Genomic DNA, 22793 nt, shown 5'->3' with positions numbered 1-22793 from the left:
TTAAAATGTATTGTGCGGATTATCTGATGGGTCGGGAGACTGGTGGACCGGGACGTGGCCCCTTTCGCGTCCTGCAGGCCTCCGAGCCGTGGCACCCGTGGAACCAAGAACAGGAGCTAGCTAGATTTTCGGGGTCCTTGCATCGCCCAAACCTCCCGAACGAGGGCTCGGGTCTGGGATGGGGTCTCCCCCGGGCCAGGGCTGCACACTCCCAGCCCCTGTGGACCCGCTGAGCGCGCGCAGCGGACAGCAGCGTCAGGGCGGGGGTTGCAGAGGCTCGTGGTAAGAGGTGCACCCGGTTAGAGACGCGTCATGTGCATGCCTGGCGCCGTGCAGACTAGCTGACAAGTCCAGGTTCCAGATACAACTGAAAAAAAAAAATCACCCTGGGGACCCAGGAGAAGAGTTGAAAATCAAGACATTTAATCTTAATATTCTCGTCCCAGTCTGCTCCGAAGAAGTCCTCTGAGGCTCATTAAACATGGCAAAAATGACACGACGAGCCAGCCAGGAGTCGAACCTAGAATCTTCTGATCCGTAGTCAGACGCGTTATCCATTGCGCCACTGGCCCGGTGTTATAAAACATCCTGCTGCGACGCCTCATCTGCATTTGACGCAGTTTTCACAGACTGGCTGCATCAGCCCTCCAGGCCGGCGTCGTGGCGCACAGCCACAGCTTCGGGGCGGAGCTCCGCCTTTGGCCTCCACCAATCCGCGGCGGCGACGTCACGGCGCTCTGGGGGCACGCTCCAATCCGCTGCGCCGACGGCGTCTTGCGCGTTTCGTAGCAGGCTCACTGTTTTGTCCGCGGCCGCCTGCCGTGGGCTTCCACGGGCCGAGGGGTGCGGCTAGGCCGGACGCTGCGGCCAGCGGGCTGGGGTGACCGAGGTGGCGGCGCGGCCCCAGCGAGGACGCGGGAGCGCAGGATGGCAGCCACCGCCTACGAGCAGCTGAAGCTGTGAGTCGCCGGGGCCGAGGGCGGCGGGCGGGAGGACGGCAGGCTCGGTGCGGGAGTTCGCCCGGCCCGCCTCAGCTGCCCCGGAGAGGCCCCGCCCGGGTGGCTCGCCTCGGTGCTGTCGGGGTGCAGCACCCCCGCGCGCGCACACACACACACACCTATTTTTAATTTTATTTATTTGGGTTTTTTTTTTTTTGCAGGGCATACACCTCCCTGCTTGGTGTGGCGGTGTTTTGTCCTTACTCCTTTTAGAAAAGAAATAAGCCACCAGCTTTCTGTTGTTTTCCACGGACCTAGCCTTGCACGGCGTCTTGGGCCGTGGAAGCCTGCCTGAGCGTCAGTCTTTAGGGAGCAAGAAGAAGAGAAAGTTTAAAAGTGGAGTCAGTACTGTCAGGATCCGGAAGGAATTCCCTTTGGTTTAAATGTGGTCGCGGCTCCACCTCGGAGCAGCTTCCTGTCTTTACGGACAGGCGGGAGGGCCCCGTTCAGAATTTTCACAATATTTTTTTTTTTTCTAAAGCCGGGTGCTTGAGCTTTGGGGGTGCGAGGGGCTGTGTGCGGTGCTGAGAATCGTGCAGTGAGAGCGTTGGCTCGTCCCGGTGACGCCTGGGTCTGCCTCCGGGCTGCTGGAAAGCCTGGTGGCCATAGAGTGTATCTGTCTTGTGTGCAAGTGAACAAATCTCTCGCTACCGAGGCACGGGGATCCTGTTTCCCTCGTGGGGGAGGGCAGTGAGGACAGCAAAGCGCGATTTGGGCACTTTTGAGCCCCCATCACCGCCCCCAGCCACAAGCGCGATAGTTAACTTTCTAGAAGGTTCAGTGAGACCTGCGGTGCAGAATTGGGAGAAAGGTCGTCTTAATATTTTACAGTAATAATTGAGGTGACTTTTTGTACAGTTCAGCTCCCCCCTCCTCCCCCACCCCGTTTTGTGCCTTCTGTTGATTGCAGATCTTCCTGAAAACCTGGACACTTGTGCCAGTTTCCGCTCCACCTTTTCTCTCTGTTTGCCTTTTTTGCAAGGTACTTGTTTGGCATGTTGGTTGCTGGAAAAATGGAGGCTTTGAGCTGGCTACAGCTGGGCTAATTAGCTTACTGTTTCTGATCGGCGGGGTGTGGGGTTGAATGGATCCTTCCCCAGGTCTCACCTGCATGGCGGCAGCTCAGCCGGGAGCCCAGCATTTGCTTATCGGATTCTCCTGGCAAACTAGCGAGAACGGCTCCAGAAGTACCTGCTTCACCCTCCGAGCCCCAAGCCCGTCTGCATCCATCCACGAGGGGCCTTGAAGGGTGACGAGGACGGCTGTGTGTTGATTTTTGTGAGAACAGGAAACTATAAACTTTTGTGAGAAACGGCCGGCCTCGGGTCCTGTGCAAAGTCCCTGTGTTAGTTCTGTCGGTCAGAGAAGTCGGCTTAGCGCTTCTGTAAATGCCGGAAGTTGCCACTTTGTTGCCCTTTACCCAGAGGTTTGTCGATTGCAGTCAATTCCTTTTTTTTTTTTTTTTTTTTTGCTTTCCACTTTGGTCCTTCCTGCTCCAAAGCCTATTGTTCCAGGCTTTAAAACAAGGCATCCTGTCTGTACGTTTGAAAGTAGAATTGGTTTCTGGCTCATTTAAGTATTAGTAGGACTTAGTAGCTCTGTAGTTCCAAGGGGAGACGAGCTCTCCTCTCACTGGTTCACACCCCAGCTTCCCACCATGGCTGGGCTCCGCTAGGGAACCGAGCAGTCACCACTGCTTCTCAGGGCCTGCTCTAGCTGGGAGCTGGAGCTGGAGCTGGGGTTCGAACCCTGGCGCCCAGGTGATTTAACTAATTGGCTGAAAGCTTGCCCCAGGAGCCATTTGTTTTGTTTTGCCTGGAAGCGCAGCAGCTGCGAGCATCTCTTGGTGGAGTTCCAGCTGTTTCACTCCATCCAACTCCTTGCTCGTGGGAAAGCAGCACCAGACGGCCTGCTTTCTTGTTTCGCTGCTGCTCACTCGGGAGAGACGTGGTTGGAGTTTTGAGCTCCTAGCATCATCTCAGCAGTTTGGGGAGTGAACCAGAAGATGTAAGATTTCAATCTCTGGCTCTCCTCCTCCTCTCTCTGTAACTGCCTCTTAAATGAGTAAGTAAACATTAAAAGCAAAGCAGGACGTAAAAGTGCCAGGAGATACAGGATTTTGTTTAAGATTTATTTGTTTGATTTGGAAGAGTTGCAGAGTAAGGGGGAGAGAGAGAAAAATCTTCATTTGCTGGTTCAGCCCCCAGATGGCTGCAATGGCCAGAGCTGAATTGATTTGGAGCTTAGAGCTTCTTTCCAGTTCTCCCATGGGTCAGGAGTCCGGCGACCTGAGCCATCCTCCACTGGTTTTCCAGGCCATAAATTGGGAGCTGGATTGGAAGTGGAGGAGCTGGAATTTGAAGTATTACCCCTGTGGGATGCTGGCCCTCCTGTGCCATCCCATTGGTCCCCCCCCCCCATGTGTTTTAAGAAAAACGTGTGAGTGTAGACACCCAGCGTCCAGTATCGGAGTGCAGGTTTGAGTCCTGGCTGCTTTGCTTCTGATCCTGCTAATGCATCCAGGAAGGCAGGGGAAGATGGCCTGTGAACCTTGCTTCCCTGCCACCCTGTAGGAGACCCAGATAGCGCTTCTGGCTTCAGGCTGGCCAGGTCCCTACCAGTGCAGCCGTTTCAAGAGCACACCAGTGGATGGAAGACCTCTCAGCCGTGTCAGCCTTTCAGGTACATGAAGAGCCAGCCGTGTGTATAAAAGCAGTAGCTGGATCTTTTTTTAACGGAAGTACCACGGTGTAGGTGTTTGGTGTAGCAGGTAAGACACTGCGTGTGCTCCACCTGCAGCCTGTATCCAGGTGCCTGGTTGGAGTCCTGGCTTTGCCTCCGGTTCCACCTGCTGCTGGGTGTGCACCCTGGGGAGCAGCGGGGGATGGTTCAGGTGCTAGGGCCCAGCACCCATGGGAGTGATCCGGAGAGTGTGTATGGCTGCCGACAGCCTGATTTGGCTCTGGCTGTCTGTCTGCCTAGTGTTGCAGTGGAGTTGGAGTTGAGTTGGAGTTGATGTAGGTGTGGAAGGAAGTGCGTGGGGTTTTAGGCAGTAACCCTGTGTCCTACTGTCCGTTTTCTCTGGTCCGTCTCTGCCCTGCTGAAGCGTGCCCTCCTGTGGCCTGGTGTCATCCTCCGCTTCCCCACTCATCATGTCTGGTTTCATTGGGTCGTTTCTTTTCTTTTTTTTTTTTTTTTATTGGAAAAGAGGATATACAGATGAGAGACCGAGAGGAAGATCTTCCGTCCGATGACTCACTCCCCAAGTGAGCGCAATGACCAATGCTATGCCGATCCGAAGCCAGGAGCCTCTTCCGGGTCTCCCACGCGGGTGCAGGGTCCCAAAGCTTTGGTCCGTCCTTGACTGCTTTCCCAGGCCACAGGCAGGGAGCTGGAAGGGAAGCGGGGCTGCCGGGATTAGAACCGGCGCCCATATGGGATCCCGGGCATGCAAGGCGAGGACCTTAACCACTTGCGCCACCGCGCTGGGCCCCATTGGGTCGTTTCTTAGCCATCATGCTTCAGCCTCTCACAGTCTGCGCCCTGGCCTTATTTCCCCACATCTGCCAGACTTGGCTAACATCTGGCATTAAGATTGGGTTTATTTTGAGCCTTTTATCAGAAAATTTCTTTCTCTTTGGAGTGTGCTGATCACCTCCGTGGTGGAGCCTTAGAGATCCCAGGGTTTTTAACTCAGGAAAGACTTGGATTAAATCATAACCTCCTGCTTGGTTTGTATGGATCTAGGTGGACATGATACTTAACCTCGTGAGTTTCTCGTGTAAAATGAGGATGTTAGCACTGCAAAGGTGTGTTTCCGGTTTGACGGCTGGGATGAGGGGCCCAGTGTGCTTCCCTGAGCTCTGCCTGCACCTTCCCTTGGCTGAGCTTCTGTAGCAGGCTCCGAGGCCCGCTGTGGGAAGCTGCTCTTGCAGGCGTTAGATGCTGAAGGTCCGTGTAACGTACATGTTCTGTCTCAGGATTGGTTTCCGGTGAATTTGGACAAGGGGCACGGAGGCTGGAAGGAGCAGTCCGTAGCACTGTGAGAGCCGCCCGTCTGCCACCTAGGAATGATGAAGTCGTGTGTATTTTTTTATTTCACCAATCATGTTACAGATTATTTAGAATGCATTAGAAACTTTTTTCTTTTTTTTTTTTAAGGGCTTCGTGGCATTGTAAATTTATAATTTCTGTTGATTTTGTTTTGTGGCTTTTCATTTAAGGGGGTATTCAGTAACTGTGTAATGGGGAGTGTCATATCCAGATGTGAGGATACAATGCAGTGTGCATCTCCAGTTCCAGATCAAAGATGGACTCTCAATGAAACTGTTAACTGTATCTTGACAAATGAATGCTGGACTCTCTGCCATTGTCCGTGCCCGCAGTGATGGACATATGACTGTGTATGAAGAGCTATACTATAGTAACATAGGGGAACTCAGTGTGGGTGGAGGGGCCCTGGAGAGGGGGTAAGGAAAATTCTAGGGCCTATGGAACTGTATCATAAAATGATAATAAAAGTAAAAAAGAAAAGAATTACTGAAAGGGACAGAACTTCCCTTTGCTGGTTCACTCCGCAAGTGGTCACAATGGCCAGGGTTGGACCAGACTAAAGCCGGAAGCTTCTTGTGGGGGTCTCCCATGTGGGTGCAGGACCATCTTCGTTGCTCTGCCAGGCACGCTGGCAGGGAGCTGGGTCGTTAGTAGAACAGCTAGTACATGAGATGAGATTCGTATGAGATGCTGGCATTGTTGGTGGCACCAGCTTGGCCCACTTTGCCACAGTGCCGGCCCCTAGAGAGCATCTTTACAGTGAGCCTTTCCCTGAGTCCTGAGCTCGCAGTGTCCAGCTTTGTGCAGATGCTCCTCAATGAGTCTGGCTAGCATGGACCACGACCAGCCTTTAAGAGGGATGCCGTTTGGGGACGTGGGGCATGTATTCTTTGGAACATTTGTCTTCCCAGTGCTTCAGTGAGGCCACTGGTTGATATATATCCTGTCATTGTGAAAGCCGGTCGGGGACTCTCCCTGGCCGCAGTCACGTCCTTGAGAGCTGACCTTGGCACACTGCTGGGGCGCTCGGTGATCTTTCCATCCACGGTGTTACTCGGGTTACTTCCTCTTCTCAGATTGCCCTTGCCCTAGTCTGTGGACGTGTCAGGAGTTACTTACAGCTGAAAATAGTTGATCCATCCAAATGGATTTTTAATATGGAAAATGGAATGTTGATATGTTTACAGTGTGAAATTCATACTTTTTAACCTTCCAGCCAGTTCTAAATATCCTATGTGGCAACTCCTTTTTTGCTTTAAAAACATTTTTGTAAGCATGGACAATGTCAGACAGTGATGAAATGAAAATGGCAAAACAAAAATAGGAACACATTACCAGATACATTGAAGGTAATTTTTTTTAAAAAAATTTATTTTTCTTATTGCAAAGTCAAATGTACAGAGAGGAGAAGAGACAGAGATCTTCCATCTATTGATTCATTCCCCAAGCAGCCGTGACGGCCGGAGCTGAGCTGATCCGAAGCCAGGATCCTGGAGCTTCATCGGGGTCTTCCATGCAGGTGCAGGAACCCAAGGCCTTGGACCGTCCTCAACTGCTTTCCCAGGCCACAGGCAGGGAGCTGGATGGGAAGTGGAGCCACCGGGATTAAAATCGGCGCCCATATGGGATCCCAGGCATTCAAGGCGAGGACTTTAGCCGCCAGGCCCAATTTTTTTTTTTTTTTAAGGATTTATTTTTATTATTATTTTTTAATTGGCAAGGCGGATATACGGAGAGGAGAGACAGAGAGGAAGATCTTCCGTCCGATGACTCACTCCCCAAGTGAGCGCAACGGCCGATACTATGCCGATCCGAAGCCAGGAGCCTCTTCCAGGTCTCCCACACGGGTGCAGGGTCCCAAAGCTTTGGGCCGTCCTCGACTGCTTTCCCAGGCCACAGGCAGGGAGCTGGAAGGGAAGCGGGGCTGCTGGGATTAGAACCGGCGCCCATATGGGATCCCGGGCGTGCAAGGCGAGGACCTTAACCACTTGCGCCACTGCGCCGGGCCCGCCAGGCCCAATTTTTATGATTTTAATCATTTCTCAGTACGGTTCGGGGCATTGGGCACATTCTCCTGTGGGACAATTGTCACACTGCCTTCTGTCTCGCCAAACTGAAGCTCTGCACTCAGCAAGCAGTTACTCTCTCGTCTCAGTCCTTAGCAACCCCATCTTACTCTCTGTCTCTGAATTTGACTATTTTAGGTTCCTCATATACCCAAATTAGTATATTTTTTCCTTTGTGGTTGTTTTATCTCACCGTAATGTGGTATGAGTGTCAGAATTTCCTTCCTTGGTAATGACTGTGCGGTGTTTCACTAGATGTACAGCCACGTGTCTGTAACTGTGGGAGAATGTCCCAAGCATTGCGTGAGCTGATGGTGTCATCTTTGGGGAAACACCGGGAGTTTTGGGCCTGGTACGATGTAAGGTCCTCACCTTGAATGCGCCGAGATCTCGTATGGTCACTAGTTCTAATCCCAGCAGCCCCACTTCCCATCCAGCTCCCTGCTTGTGGCCTGGGAAGGCAGTCGAGAATGGCCTAACGCCTCGGGACCTTGCACCCGTGTGAGAGACCTGGAGGAAGTTCCTGGCTCCTGGCTGGTTTCTCTGAAGTTCATCCCTTCCCCCGTGTTTCTTGCCTTGAACACGCAGTTGCCTTAAATTGATCAGATTTTGAGAAACTCGAATCAGGTCATGTACTAGACATTTTGTGAACTTCCAAATCAGAGAACACACTGCTCTTTCTTTTAAATCTGATTTAAACTTGACCCTGTCAAGATATTTTCTTAGCTAAAAAAACTATTTAAAATTCTGCTTACCTGTCATTGAGCCAAGGAAAATTTTAAGTAAGGACTCTATTTAAAAAGAAAAAAACATGTTAATGTAAGTGTTTGTAGACTAAACATGTTATTCTCCGCAAAATTGATTAATCTCTGTCCTTGGGTGAGAAATTCTAAGGCGAATGGAATAAACCAAGTCCTTTTCTGTAGTCTCGGAAGCTTGCATGGTGAAGATGTTAGGACAGAAATAATAAGAGCAGGCGCACGCGTCGAAATGACTGTCCTGGCTGTGTAGTTGAGCGTTTCTGATAGTAAGAGTTAGCGATTTAAAGGTTCACTGGCTTTGTGCATGAACCCCAGCAAGCATAAAGCATATTACTGTGTGACACAGGAATACGGTCCTGGCCGTTATGGCTAACGGAGATGGCGAGCTGTGAGTGAGGTGAAGGTGAAGGTGAGGGTGCTGCAGAGGCCTGTGTGGGCCAGGAGTTAGAATGACATCTGGTGACTGTCCTTAGAAATGTTGATGAGCTGGGGGGTCGGGGGGTGAGGGAAGGAGAGGGGGTTGCACTAATTTCTTAGAATAAGTCAGTTCTAGTGTCTGCAGCAAATATAGTTGGCAAGATGTACTGAGCTCATATATGTTGTAAACAAATAGAAGAGAGGAACTCGAAGGCTCCAAGCATAAGACAGTACAAGGAGAGGGACATACTATCATCAGTATATGCTGTGTATGTTTATTAGATATTGCCCCATACCTTATAAGTACAGTTATTAAGTATTAAAGGATTTTTAAATGCTTAAGGAGGTAAAATGCTAGCTAACCTTGTTTGATCATCACATGTTGAATACATGTGTTTAAATGATCACTGTGCCTCAAATATGTATAATTAAGATAAATTTGATTAGTTGTCAGCCCTTCATATTTTTGTAACTCTAATTCATTCTTTCATTTGTTCTTTGGCTCTTTTTTTTTTAAATTAAAGGCAGAGATGAGAAAGAGAAATTTCCCTCCCATTAATACATCTCTTATCTTCCTCAGGATGAAAATCCTCTTTCTCCCTCTGCCTCATCTCGGACTGACTTATCCATTGTTTTCAGCTTTCAGGGCTCTGTGATCCATTGAGCCCACAGGGACCAGGCAGAATCATCTGCCTATTTTAAGGCTCATTGGTTGGTAACATTGATTCCATCTGCGAGGCAGTAGCTAGACCGAATCATCAAAAGATGAGTCTCTTGGGACATCTTCAGATTCTGCCATTCACTATCACTTCTACAATAAAACTCAAAAAAATTTGTTTTTCATATTCTCTGTTAGGACTTTTCACTTTGTGAGGGAAATATGATACCTAGAAGTAGCAGGTTGAAACTGCTGTTGCCATTTGTCTAGAGCTGATCTGTGTTAACATTGGTCTTTTGTATGGAAGGCTTTTTAACATTTTTGGAGACTCAATTTTTTTAATTGTATATTTGAAAGGCACAGTCAGAGTCACTCCCCAAATGGCCGTAGTGGCTGGTCCAGAACTTGAGCCATTTTCCATTGCTTTCCCAGGGCGGGAGCAGGGAGCCAGACGGGAAGTGGAGTAGCCAGGACTTGAACCAGCACCTATGTGGAAGTCAGTGTTGCCGGCAGTGTTACCTTCTGCACCACAACCCTGGCCTCCAAGACTCCTATTTCTACTACAGTCTGGCCCTCTAGCAGCCATTGGGGGGTGAGCCAGTGGACGGACGCTCTCTCTCTCTGCCCCTCTAACTCTGCCTTTCAAATAAACAAATATCTTTTTAAAAAAAAAGAGCTCTCTCCACAGCAAGAAGCAACTTTTCACTACATCTGTTTCTGCCATGTTCTCATTTGAAGAACATGTTGTAAAAATATAGATTCATGTTGGAAAGACCATCCAGAAGTGCTGAAGATAATAAAGATGCTTATCTTTAAGTATTAAATTTGCTAAGATGTGTTTTTTCACTCAAATAATTTTGAATCTAAAATGTGAAGCCTCATTCTTCTTACTTTTTTAAACAGGAGCTGGAATAATTATATCTAATTGAATATGAAAATCTTTGAAACATTTTGTGGAAAAGTTTTTAAAAGTTTTTTGGGTGACCCAGCATAGTAGCCTAGTAGCTAACGTCCTTGCCTTGCATGCGCCACAATCCCACCTGGGCACCGGCTTGTATCCTGGCAGCTCCATTTCCCTTCCAGCTCCCTGCTTGTGGCCTGGGAAGGCAGTCGAGGACGGCCCAAAGCCTTGGGACCCTGCACTTGTGTGGGAGACCTGGAGGAAGCTCCTGGCTTTGAATCAACTCAATTCTGGCTGCTGTGGCCACTTGGGGAGTGAACCAGCAGACTGAAGATCTTTCTTTCTGTTTCTCCTTCTCTGTGTAAATCTGACTTTCCAAAAAAAAAAAAAAAACTTCTTAAAAAAGCTTATTTTGGTATAAATTTTGGAAATTCATGCATTTTAGGAAAAATGCATGAAGATGTGTATTGTGAGAAGACTGAGCGTGGATTTAAAAATGTTTGCACCAAAATAAGCTTTTTTTTAGGTTCCATCTTCCAGAAGCTTTTTGAAGTATTCCTATGTACTAAAATTATCAGTTTAAAGCAACTGGAGATAGATATGAATTAAAGCATTATTATATCGTTAGTATGTCATGTATTGTTATGTTTGAAAAGTGTATTTGAATTGAGAAGTCATTTAATTCCAGTAACATTCTATCAGAGTGGATTACAAAGACATCAATACGTTATTATTTTTTGTTGTGATTGTTTTTAAAATATTTGTTTTTATTGGAAAGGCAGATTTGTAGAGAGGAGGAGAGACAAAAAGCTTTCCTGCCTGCTGGTTCACTCCCCATCTGGCTGCGACGGCTGGAGCTGAGCCGATCCAGAGCCAGGAGCTTGCTTCGCGGGCCCCGAATGGGTGCAGGGTCTTGAGGCTTTGGGCCATCCTCTACTGCTTTTCCAGGCCACAAGCCTAGATAGGAAGTGGAGCAGTTGGGACATAAACTGACAAGGACTTTGTTTTAATTTTGAAATGGTAAGCTTTTTGCTGTTGTGTCTTGTAATTGAACTTGGAACAGACTGTGAGAATTCTGAAGTTTCTTTTAGGTTTTAGTATTATAGCATTTTCAGATTAATTATCTCCATAAAATGAAAGGTTTGTATAGTCTTTCAAAAAATTTTATTTTTTAATAATTACATGGTTGATCAGGGTGCTTCCAAATTTACTATTTCTTCTGTTGTTCCTGGGGTAAGGAGAGAAGCAAAAGGCAAAACCACTCACTGCTTTCCACATGTCCCAGAACCCAGGGAAGAGGAACCGCTACCTCATAGAAACCCAGAGTCCCAGTGCGTACACATTCCGAGGGTTCTGTCCTAGTGGTCTGGATGGTTGTGGAATGCTGCTGATTTCACTGATCTGAGGATGTCGCCCTCCCAGTGTCCATTGGCTCCATTCACCGGGGTTGTTGCTGTCATCGCTTGGTGTAGTCCAGTTAGTTCTGTTCTTCTGCTACAGCACCAAATGTGCTGCCATATTCTCCTTTTACAGCAGGGCCTGTGTCCACTGCTCTACCTTTTTGATTAAGTAGGACATGTTCTTGCAGGCGAGCTCAAGGGTCTGGGCCAGGCGTCCCAAGTATCACCGGATCGCCCATCCCTGGGCCTCACGAGCCCGACACCCACTTCGTAGGTGGGCCCCAGGTCAGGAGACCCAAGCCCCGCCATATCCCCCACCCCCAGGGTTCACGAAATCAACACACACCTAGAAGGTGAGGCCCAGGATCTGGGCCAGGTGGCTCAAACCCTACCAGTTCCCCTGTCCCTGGGGCTCAGGAACCCAGCTGCCACCACACAGGTGGGCCCCATGACCTGGGCCAAGCTACAGAGCTCTGTCAGATCCCCTGTCCCTGGAACTCACACAACCAGCTCCTGCTGGGCCCAGGCTGGTGTGATTGTCCTCACCTCAGCGTCCGTAAACCTACTGCGCAGCCTGGCCTAGTTTAGTCTGTCCCCTGTTCCAGCTCCTGTTGGTGGGGCTGCAGCTCAGCCCAGCCCAGCCCAGCCCAGCCCAGTCTGATTGCTGTCGCAGCCCTAATGTGAACTGGCTGGTGTTGTGGCCTGACCTGACTCCTCCTGCCCCCTGTCCTAGTTCTCAGATCTGCCAGTGGGTGTTATGTGCTGGCCCAGACTGGTCTGTCCCCAGATCTGACCCACATGTATGACTGGCGAAGACTTTAGTTACTAGGTTACTGCGCCAGGCTCCTGTGTCATCTCTTTCAGCATTAACTGAAAATCTTTCTAGTCCTGATATGAAAATTTACAGCTTTCCTTCCCTTTATTGTGTTAAAAGATGTTACTTTTATTAATGGTTAGGCTTAGCCCTTTATAAAAGCTTATTTCGTTCTGCAGGCTAGGCAGACATGTGTTCCTTGTTCAGAGCCATGCTGAGGACTGCTGCCTGTCGCCCGTGGTTTCATTTATTCACTGAAGGGACTGGTTGTCCCTGCTCTAGCTTTGTTGTCTTCCTAGCATTTCTGTCATCTGAAGTCACGGGATGACTTGCTTGTGTAATGGTCACCTCTCCCCGGGGGAGGTAGCTCTGTAGCCCAGGCACTTGGTCATGTTGGTACCTGGAGTGTGCCTGGCGCAGGGCGGGCGCTCCTGACTGCCAGCGTTCCGTTAGCACAGTCAGGATGAAAACTCCAGATTCCTGACTACAGATTGCCGGGCCTTCATCATTTGTTGAGCAAGTGTTTTGATTTGAGGCTTACAGTCAGTAATGTGGAAAGAGGAGGTTTTGATTCTGCATATAAATAGAACACACATGTGTTTGTTTATTGGCATTGATCCTGGAATTTTGCTTTGGCATTTCCGGGACTGGAGCAAACCATGCTTGGTTTAGTTAACATTAAAGCAGCATTGGTAATTGGCTGTTTCTTGATTATTCTTTGAAAAGTCATGTAGGAGAAACTACTTCTTAGCTCATCTGAATCTTTTGAAGAGAACTCAGAGTTTTATAGGACACTTGAGGTGGGACAAGATGTCCAGTGGTGGCAGTGGCCAGGTGTAAAAGCATTTCACGTGCCCTTTAGGGGCCCTCCCCCGCCTGCTAAAGTCCCAGTGCTCCCGGGAGCCGTCCACTGCGTGGGCACCTAGGCAGCTCTCCAGAGGATGAAAGGTGCCAGGGTCAGCTTATCCAGATACCATCCTAATTTGGAGACCATGCTTTTAAAAAAAGCTTTATAGTGAAGTCTCATTTTCAAGTATTTTTACTTACTAGTTTTTAAAGTTCTTAATAGAAGATTTAAGAGGTAGAGAAACAGCTCCCATCCGCTGGTTCACCCTCCCCGCCCGTGCTCCCGACAGAGGGCTGGAGTCAGGAGCTGGGGTTCCCACATGGGAGGCAGGGAGCTGCTTACCTGAGCCACCCCTGCTGCCTTCTAGGATCTGCATTAACAGGAAGCTGGTTTCAGGAGCCAGCGCAGAGACTCAGTCCTGCGTGGGATTCAGGTATCTTCAGTGCTAAGCACCTGCTCGTGATTTTCACTCAAATCTCTTTTGAAAGATTTCTGTCTGAATGCAAAGTGATAGGTTTTCCATCCACTGGTGTTCTGAAATGCCTCCAGCAGCTGGGACTGGGTTAGGCTAATGGCAGGAGTCTGATAACCTGGCCAAGTCTCACATAGGTGAGCCATATTTGCTGGCTGCCTAGGTACATTGGCAGGAAGCCGAGTCACAAGTGAAATAGGACGTGAGCCATCACTCTGATATGAGGCGTGGATATTGTAAGCAATGGCATAATTCTAATGCTTGCCCCTTCAAGTTTTTGTTGATATTCCATATTTTGCTTTCCAGTTAGGCCTAGTTTTTATCCATTTAGAATATTTAGAATGTGATCACTTCTCAATAAATGCATTGATTTGGAGTATAGTTCATACTTGCATGAACACATTCTGTATGATGGAAAGTTGACTATTTTATTTTTATTGCAAAGTCAGATATATAGAGAGGAGGAGAGACAGAAATGTCTTCCGTCCGATGATTCACTCCCCAAGTGGCTGCAGTGGCCAGAGCTGTGTCATTCCGAAGCCAGGAGCCGGAAACTTCCTCCAGGTCTCCCACACGGGTGCAGGGTCCCAAAGCTTTGGGCTGTCCTTGACTGTTTTCCCAGGTTACAAACAGGGAGCTGGATGGGAAGCAGGGCTGCCGGGATTAGAACTGGCACCCTATGGGTTGCTGGCGAGTTCAAGGCAAGGACTTTGGTCACTAGGCCGCTGTGCTGGGCCCAACTTTTTTTTTTTTTTTAAAGGACTTAAGACTAGGGGTAACTACCTTATAATTAGAGATAGTTTTGCAACAGGACTTCTCACTTTGTTTTTATAGCTTTGTGGAGTTTGTTGAAATAAATTGCACATATGTAAAGTGTCTGGAAGGCCATGGGTAATGGCTCCAGTACTTAGGTCCCTGCCACCTACGTTTGAGACCTGTATTTGGAGTTCTGGGCTCCTGGCTCTAGTTTGGCCTGACCAGGACTGTTGGGAACATTTGTGAAATGAACTGATGGTTGGAAGACCTCTGTGTCCTCTCTCTCTCTCCCCTCTCTGTCAAGTGAGCATTAACGAGCCAGTATGGTAGTGCAGTAGGTTAGGATTGCCACTTGGGGTGCCCACATCCGTACTGGAGTGTCAGGATCACTGTCAGCTACTCCACTTCTGATCCAGCTTCCTGTTCGTGTGCGTGGGAGGCAGCAGATGCACTCAGGCCTTGAGTGCCTGCCACCCATGGGAGACTGCATGGAATCTCTTACGTTTGGCTTCTGCCTGGCCCATCTCTGGCTGTTGCAGCCATCAGGGGAGTGAGCCAGCACACTGAAGATTGGTTAGTTGATGTCTTTTTCTGCCTGTATGTGGATGTGTCTGTTTTTCTTTGTTACTTTTGCCTTTCAAGTACATAAACAAAAATTTAAAAATAAATAATGGAAAGCGGGGAAACTCTGAGATTGGCAGCTGCAGAGACAAGTTCAAGTCTGGTTTGTGAACAGTAAAGATGAGCTTCTAGGGAGGCAGATGAAAGTTTCTGTCCTCAGGTGAACTAACAAAGGGTTGTACTTCTCCCAGTGTCTGTTGAGCAGCAGCCCCCGTCAGTGGCTTTCAATTGTGGCTTCCTTCCGCATTGTTTTTAGTGCCTCCAAGTCTGCGTTTTAATTACCTTGTTAAAAAGACTTGTTTACAGAGAGACAAGGAGAGACCAGTATCCTCTATTGCCTAACTCACTGCCCAAACGGCCACAATGGAGCTGGGCTGCTCTGACGCCTGGAGTCAGGAGCTTCTGGATCTCCCACACGGGTGCAAGAGCTTGGGCTGTCCTCCACTCTTTCCGCCGGCCTGTTACCAGGGAGCTGGATTGTGAGTGAAGCAGCTAGGACTTGAATCAGGGCCCATATGGGATGCTGGAGCCAGACAAATGCTTACTGGCTCATTTTCACCATTTCTGTTAGACATACCCAACATACATTTTGAAGAACCAATTGTTATTTATATTTGTACTCTGATTGCAAAGCTGTATAAGTTTTGAGTCATCTTCCCAACCCTACTTTTACTTCCTTGGCTTTGTACAGTAGCAGAGTGTTTCAGGAACTTATGTATGTGGCTTTCTGACGTTAAAAACACCTGAATGTTAAAGTAATTTATTTTAAAAACTTCCCTGGAAATGCTTTATTGAAAATGTACTTTGGAGTGAACTTTTAGCCTAATGGGTAATATATGTGCATCCTGGGCTGGTCAGGCCACTGCTTCTGACACCAGCATCCCACGTCACAGAGCTGCTTCCAATCCTAGCTGCTCTGCTTCTGAAGCAGCTGCCTACTGACGTGTCCGAGAAGTGGAAGTTGGCTCGGTGAGGCCCCTGGCTTCAGCTTGGCCCTGCCCAGCTGTTGTGGGCATTTGGGAATTGAACCAACAGATGGAAGATGCTTCTCACTTCTCTGTCTAAATGAAATTAAATACATGGATTTGACACCATTTTCAGCTTCTGTTAAATAGCTGGAGCTGTTGAGGTTGCTGTGCTTGTGAGTTCTGGTGTGGAATGTGGGCATTCTGTGTGACCTGTTAAATGCTGGACAAACACCACTCTATATCCCATTATGTCAAATGTAAACACTACTGTGACTTATTTTAATAAACAGATTTTTAGAAGTCTTCACTTGTGATTTAGCGATGTGTGCTTTTCGATTTCCTCTCAGGCATATCACACCTGAAAAGTTTTATGTGGAAGCTTGCGATGACGGAGCGGACGACGTGCTGACCATTGACCGCGTGTCCACAGAAGTCACCCTCGCAGGTATTTCCTAGTCCAGTTTACAAGTGTCTCTCTGAGAAAGACTTTATACATAAATTGCAGTGACTAAAAATTGACAGTATGTGGCTCTGGGAGTGCCTTACTAGTAAATTTTTGCAGTTTCTGCTATGTTGTATAGTTTTTATGGATGAGTTTTATGCTGTCTCTTCTCTATGAAGAGGTACAGTGATCTTGAAAGTTTTAAGTAGCAGTTTATTGTCTATAAAGATTCAGCAATGTCATTATTTCTTTTTTTGCTCCCTTACCCATGTCCTGACAAAGTTGGTTTAGGGACCTAAGCTCCTTTCTAGCCCTGAGATTTAAGGTATTTGTGAAAGTTTTGACTTTTCACTGTTTGGAACTTTAATAGTTTTTATTTGGAAAGTGTTTGGTCTGAGGATAATGTCATAGTTAAAAGAAAAAAATATATTTAGCAACAAAGGTATTTAACTTTTAGTACCTATGTAGTTATATTTTGGCTTTGCTTTTCTAGGAATGTGAAAAAAAAAAAGGTTTTTGTTTTTTTGTTTTGGACTCATGTGAAACATTCTTGATTTCCAAATAGATCAGTGTGAAATTACTTGGTGACAAATTAAGGTGCCACATGATAGCACTTTAAGAATTCCATATATCATGTAGACATGCCAGTTCGCTTCCAAGTATCCATCTTTGTTTTTCTTAAAGTGTAATGTTTCAATAACCAAAGGAGATATTCACTAAATATCTTAGGAATAGGTAAAGAAAAATAGGAACATATTTCCATTGAGTTAGTGAAGTGCAAGTAAAGGCAGTGTGGACAGAAACCTTTCATGTCCTTGGCTGATCACCCTGGCAGGGACCAGCTGTGGTTTTCCTTGGATCGGATGGAGGTTGAGCCCTGTTTTAGTTTGCCAGTTGACACTGTTCGCTAGTGGCTGCTCCAAATAGTTGAGTCTAACAAATGATAGCACATTTTTCCTGTAGTTTGATCACGTTCCGTCTTTCTGTCACGTTGTTCTAATGTCCTGTAAGAACTTTAATGTGGACATATGTCTGTTAGGTTTGACTTTTCAGTGACATTGATCCGTAGAGATTGCAGACCTGTTGAATTAGACTGAATGCTAGAGGTGGTGAATAGCTGGAATGTGATAGTGAAACCCAGAGGTCAAAGGTAGCCACGTGGTGAAGTACTTGGACCCAAAGTCCATGATGATAAGGACCTGCAGTGCTAGAAGTTTCTCAGCCATTTTCTTTTTATCATGAGGATTGCAGAAAAAGTTTTTTGTTTTTCTTTGTTTCATGTAGAAGTAGTGTGCATTCTAGCAATGACCACAGTTTTATTGCAATTATACTGTGGTTAATAAAATTATTACCTCTATTAATGCTACCTTAAGGCTTATCCAATAATCTTAACATATTAAGATTTTTTTCTGAGCTTTTCACTTTATTGACATTCCTAATTTTCATGTTATTTAGTTGTGAGATAGCACTAATTAAGAGAAATGGAAGTAACTTTTAAACTGTATTCATAATCGTTTTAGTCGGAATAACGGCATTAACTGTTTTTGTTTGTTTGTTTTAGAGCTGATTTTTTATTTGATTTTCTCCAAGCGTTAACTGTTAAGACCACCTTTAAGAACCAGGGTTTGGATTTGTAGCAGTGTTTCTAAAGTAGGTTTCAGGGGAAGAATAAGCTCTAGTTGAAGGAAAAGTTTTACAGCCGTGCAAATTTGGGATTTTGTAGCTCAAACAGGAGAACAGCTTTCTTTATTCTTTCTCAGAGCCTTTGTTCTAATGTGTGCTGGGACTATGAAAACCAGAGGTAAATTGGGACTTGGCAAAAATTAGGTGGTTTGATGATAGGCCTCTTTCTAGTTCCCCTCTGGGCCTTCTTTTCTACATTAGATCGCTGCAAAGTTTGTTTTATGAAACACATTATTTTCAAGTTTTGTAATTGCAAAGGGTGCTGTGATCTGAGGCTCTGTTTTGTGCATGAGGCCATCACTGCTAAAAGCGGGGTGAGTGGTGAACCCCTCCCTGTGTACCTGGACCGATTTCCATGAGGCTCGGGAGGAAGCTTTGCCTTTCTCTTCCCGGCCTGCCTTCCTCAGTCTCCATTGCTCGGATGCTTAAGTGCACAGGCGAGTCTTGGCACTGCGTTCTGTTAGCTGCATGTTGAGGTGAAAATCTTGTCTCGGACCCCCACTCCTCTTTACTCTCTGAGTAGTTTCTGACAAAAGTTTGCATAAATTTGGTTGAAAATTGAAATGACAACTAACCCACAGTTAGCTGGTGAGCAAGCTGAACTTAGTTACGTTGACTATATTCTAGATAAACAGAGGGACCTTTGTTTGGCATGTCATGAGGACGTCTGCATTTTGTGAGCCCAGAGTAGAAGTCTAATGTTCATCAAGGGACGTTGTTCTGCTATAAAAGATCACGTTGATTATGCCGAAGTGACTGTTGAGTTCACACTGAATAACTGAATTTCCATTTCGGTAATGAGCTGTTTCTTTTTTCCATTTCTTTTTTTTTTCTTCTGTTTTTTTAAATTTCAAAGCCAAGAAAGATGTTCCTCCTTCAGCTGTCACAAGACCAATATTTGGCGTACTGGGCACAATTCATTTGGTGGCAGGTAAGAGAAAATGAGCTAAACTGGCAAAGAATGGTGATCAGATTGCCAATATCAATCTAAGATGAAGGTGTAATCCATGTCGGTCTAGGCTAAGTATTAGTCATTGATTTCCAAAATATTTCCCTGGTGGTTGGATTTTATTAGTCTACATTTATATATATATATATATTTTTTTTAAGGGTTTATTTTTGCATTTGGTGGGCAGATTTACATAAAGAAGCAGAGATAGAGAGGATCTTCCATGTGCTGGTTCACTCCCCAAATGGCTGCAACTACCAGAGCTGAGCAATCAGGAGCCAGAAATTTCTTCAGCATCTCCCACATGGGAGTGGTGTCCCAAGGACTGGAGTCATCCTCCTCTGCTTTCCCAGACTCAGCAGGGAGCTGGATCGGAGGTGGAGCAGCCAGAACACGAACTGGTGCTCCTACGGGATGCCAGTGCTGCAAGGCAGGGCCCCCTCCCCGCCATGGTTCTGTTTTAAAAGAAAAAAGGTTATGCATTTGGTTTTGTTTTGAAACCTCTACTCAGGTAGGGGGTTTTCATAAATTCCACAAATATTTAAATAATTAGAATGCTTTACTGGGGCTGAAGTGTTGTTGGACCCTGTACTGACAGGACACGATGCTATGAATGTAGCTAATGAATGTAACTTGTTTCTGAGTTACTAAGGATTAATGTGAAGTTCATTTCATTGAACTTTTAAGAAGTTCCTGCTGCTTTGACATTGTAGTTTACGCTGCTTTAGAAACCTGTCTGTCTTTCAGTTCAGTCTGGGGAGATAGGTATGTGAGTAGTCTGTCGCTTCACTGTGGTGTGACAGTTTGAGGAGAAGACGTATGCAGGCAGACATTGTGGGTTGAGCGTTGAACAGAGCTTAAAATTTGATACAGGAGGCAGGGGGAGCTTTCTCTGATTCATTGTGGGAGGAGGTGGCCCAGGGCTGATGTACCGTGCGTGGGCTGCGATGACGCCTTGGTTTGTGGTATTGCAGGCCCTGGTAAGTTACGCTGCCGCAGTGCGTTCCCTGCCGTTGCGAGTGCTGTGAAGGACAGAGGAGGGACGCAGGCAGGCCACGGTCCTGCAGTGGTCACGTCTTGTGACTTAGCACAGTCCTGCCTGTCTAATGTCCATCTGCTGAGATGCCCGCTCTGATTAATAACTTTTGTTTTTATCTCTTTGAACAGAAGCTTAACGTTTCAGTGGGAATTTTTCTAAATAATGTTTTGGTCTTTTGGTTCGTAAATGGTAAGATTGAATTAAAAAGAAAAACAGGCTTTTTGTCTGAGTAGCATGTTTGTCAGCCTCTAAAGTTTACACAGTGAGGACTGCTCCTTTTTTTTTTAAGATTCATTTATTTTACTCGTAAGAGACAGACAGTAGAATAGAATCCGAGTCCATGTGGGATGTCAGCGCCACAGGCAGAGGGTTAGTACGCCACGCACCCTGCCAGTCCCAGGGCTGTTGCTTTCAGCTTTGGAGTGGCTCTTTTTCATCTTTACATGTGTTTGGTTTTGCTTTTTACAGGTAATTATCTCATTGTCATTACCAAAAAGATAAAAGTTGGTGAATTTTTCAATCATGTAATCTGGAAAGCAACAGATTTCGATGTCCTTTCTTATAAGAAGACAATGTTGCACTTAACTGATATTCAGGTAAGAACTGGAAGCAGTGAATTGTAAAACTCATTTCTACCTGAGACAGAGGGTTGTGGTGTACTAAGAATGTTTGATTTATGCTAAGCCTAGTTATTTAACCAGCCGATGTAAGAAAAAAAAAAAAATTGTTCCTAGCTTTCTACCTAGCCATAAATAAATTTTTCATAAAAATATTTTTGAAAGATTGTTCACATATTTTGCTGCTTTTGTTTTTTGTGTTAAATAACTCAATTTTTGAATTAGGAAATTTTATGAGAGAAAAGAACAAACTGAAAATGTACCTGTACTTCACACCCAGATTTAATTTTGTATCCTCCTGTACATAGGACTAAAATATAAGGTAGCTTTGAAACTGTACTCATTTCACCTCTTTCTGAAGTTTCCCTCAGCTTTATCACATGTAGATTTAAGTGTGTGTGTGTGTGTGTGTTCAGTGAATGTGTTTTTCAGACAGTCTGACGTTTCTCCTGTTCCTATATGTGCATGTGTCAGTCACCATGATTTAGTTAATACCTGTGCCTGAGTGACATGGTTTAAATGTCAGTTTGTGTCATGTATTAGCTGAAGAATCAGCCAGCAAAGAGGAAAATACAAAGAAGCGAAGTGACAAGTTTAGATGTAAAGTTGAAACTGAACCTGAAGGGACCATAGAAGCGGCTGGTGCTGAGAACGCTGGCACACTTACCTGGGATGCTCTGTCAGGCAGCCCGAGAGCTCAGCGGCAACAAGGATGCTGGCGGCCCAGAGCCCGGGCTGAGCTCAGCAACCTCAGTGAAGTTCGCCGAGCTAGGGCCCCTGCTCGCTCTGCCAAGGGGAAAACCGGTGACAATGGTTATCTAAAAATAACTGTCTTTGTTGTGGTTTTCTTTCACATGTTTGATTTAAAGTGAAAGAAACACAAGCTGGATGAGCACGTGGGCTGTTCTTTACTCTTGATGTTACGGGACACTCACAGATACGTGTGTCTCACCTGTCAAGTGAGCATAATTAAACAGACGTTGCAGGGTTGCCATGAAGAGTGAAAGACCAGCTAGGACAGAGTGTGACACGCAGGAACCTCAGCTCCTTGGCACTTGCCGGTACAGGTTGTGGAGGCTACCGGAGGGAAGGAGTCCTGACAGGTCACCTACTAAGCCTGGCAGTGCTTCCTCGCCATCTTCTGTGTGTCCAGAGCTGTCCAGGGGAACCGATCAGCACCCACCTCTGGGCCAGTCCTGGTGCCAGTGGTGCTTAGTGGACTTAGAGGGCTTTGTTTTCATTATTTTCTCATTCCAACAGTTTCCTGTTTAGCTATGAGACACTAACTGCCAGCTTTCCTCCCTTGTTTACAGTTGCAAGATAATAAAACGTTCCTAGCCATGTTAAACCATGTCTTGAGTGTGGATGGATTTTATTTTTCAACGACGTACGATTTGACACATACTTTGCAGCGCCTATCCAACACCAGTCCAGAATTTCAAGAAATGAGTCTCTTGGAAAGGGTAAGCTTGATCTTCAGTTATTTTTGTTTAATTTTTTATCCACAAAAAGTGTATTGATTTTTGTCAGTTCTGGCTGTTGTGGGGTAGCAGCTGAAGCTGCTGCCTGTGACATTGGCATCCCATATATGTGCCAGTTTGTGTTCTTGCGGTCTACTTCCAGCTCGACTCCCTGCTAGTGGCCTGGGGAGAGCAGCCCGAGATGGCTCAAGCAGCCCGTCTAAGGAATGAATCTCTGTCTCTGCATCTCTCTGGAACTCTTACTTGGCTTTCCCAGAGAGCTGGATTGGAAGTTGAGGGGCCAGAGCATGAACTGACACCTATATGGGAAGCCAGAGTGTAAGGCAGCAGCCCAGTGTGCTATGCCGCAACACCAGCTCCATAGTTTCATTTAAAAAAAAAATTTCATGTGATCTCGCCTTAAAAGCTTCAAAGTTTCTGCTCTTGGAAGACCTGGATAATTGCTGCCGCTTTTTCCCCCCGCCCCCCAATCTTAGATATGTTTAAGGAGCAAACAGAATTTACCTGTTACATTTTAGATTGGACCATATGATATTGCCAGTAATTGGCTATTTTTGTTAATTAAAGCATGATTTCCTAAAGTTCAATCTGTCTCACTGTTTTAGTTGACTGACTCATTTGGGTAAGGTTTGTAGCATCCCTAATCCTCCCTTGTTTCTGCTTTATTTTTTTCCTTTGAGAGAAAGAGGGCGATCTCCCTTCTACTGCCTTACTCCCCCAGTCTCTGTAGCAGCTAAGGTAGGGCCTGGCCAAAGTCTGGAACTAGGATCTCAGCCCACATCTCCCATGTGGGCAGCGAGGAGCAGGTGACTGCTCCACCCAAGATACATCTTAGCAGGAAGCTGAAGTA

At 46.4% G+C, this 22793-nt stretch overlaps 1 protein-coding gene and 1 non-coding gene across 3 annotated transcripts in view; one reads left to right on the top strand and one right to left on the bottom strand.

The window, feature by feature from the left end:
* Positions 1-499: 499 nt before the first annotated feature.
* TRNAR-ACG lies at positions 500-572 on the bottom strand. The gene has a single exon. It is a non-coding gene; the product is annotated as a tRNA-Arg (tRNA).
* A 265-nt stretch (positions 573-837) lies between these two features.
* The window catches only part of SACM1L (SAC1 like phosphatidylinositide phosphatase), a 47561-nt gene continuing 25605 nt past the window's right edge, over positions 838-22793 (top strand). For both annotated transcript variants that reach the window (XM_040994331.1, XM_040994330.1), the window contains exons 1-5: positions 838-959; positions 16080-16177; positions 18714-18788; positions 20314-20441; positions 21776-21925. In XM_040994331.1, coding sequence (XP_040850265.1) covers positions 928-959; positions 16080-16177; positions 18714-18788; positions 20314-20441; positions 21776-21925 — 483 coding nt within the window. In that variant the 5' untranslated portion in view covers positions 838-927. The remainder of the gene's footprint in view (positions 960-16079; positions 16178-18713; positions 18789-20313; positions 20442-21775; positions 21926-22793) is intronic.

This window comes from Ochotona curzoniae, unplaced genomic scaffold, assembly GCF_017591425.1.
Source record: "Ochotona curzoniae isolate NIBS_2020 unplaced genomic scaffold, NIBS_Ocur_1.0 contig_908, whole genome shotgun sequence".
NCBI classification, from domain to species: Eukaryota; Metazoa; Chordata; class Mammalia; order Lagomorpha; family Ochotonidae; genus Ochotona; species Ochotona curzoniae.
Note: the sequence above shows the minus strand (reverse complement) of the source record. Positions and strands in the feature narration are given on the sequence as shown.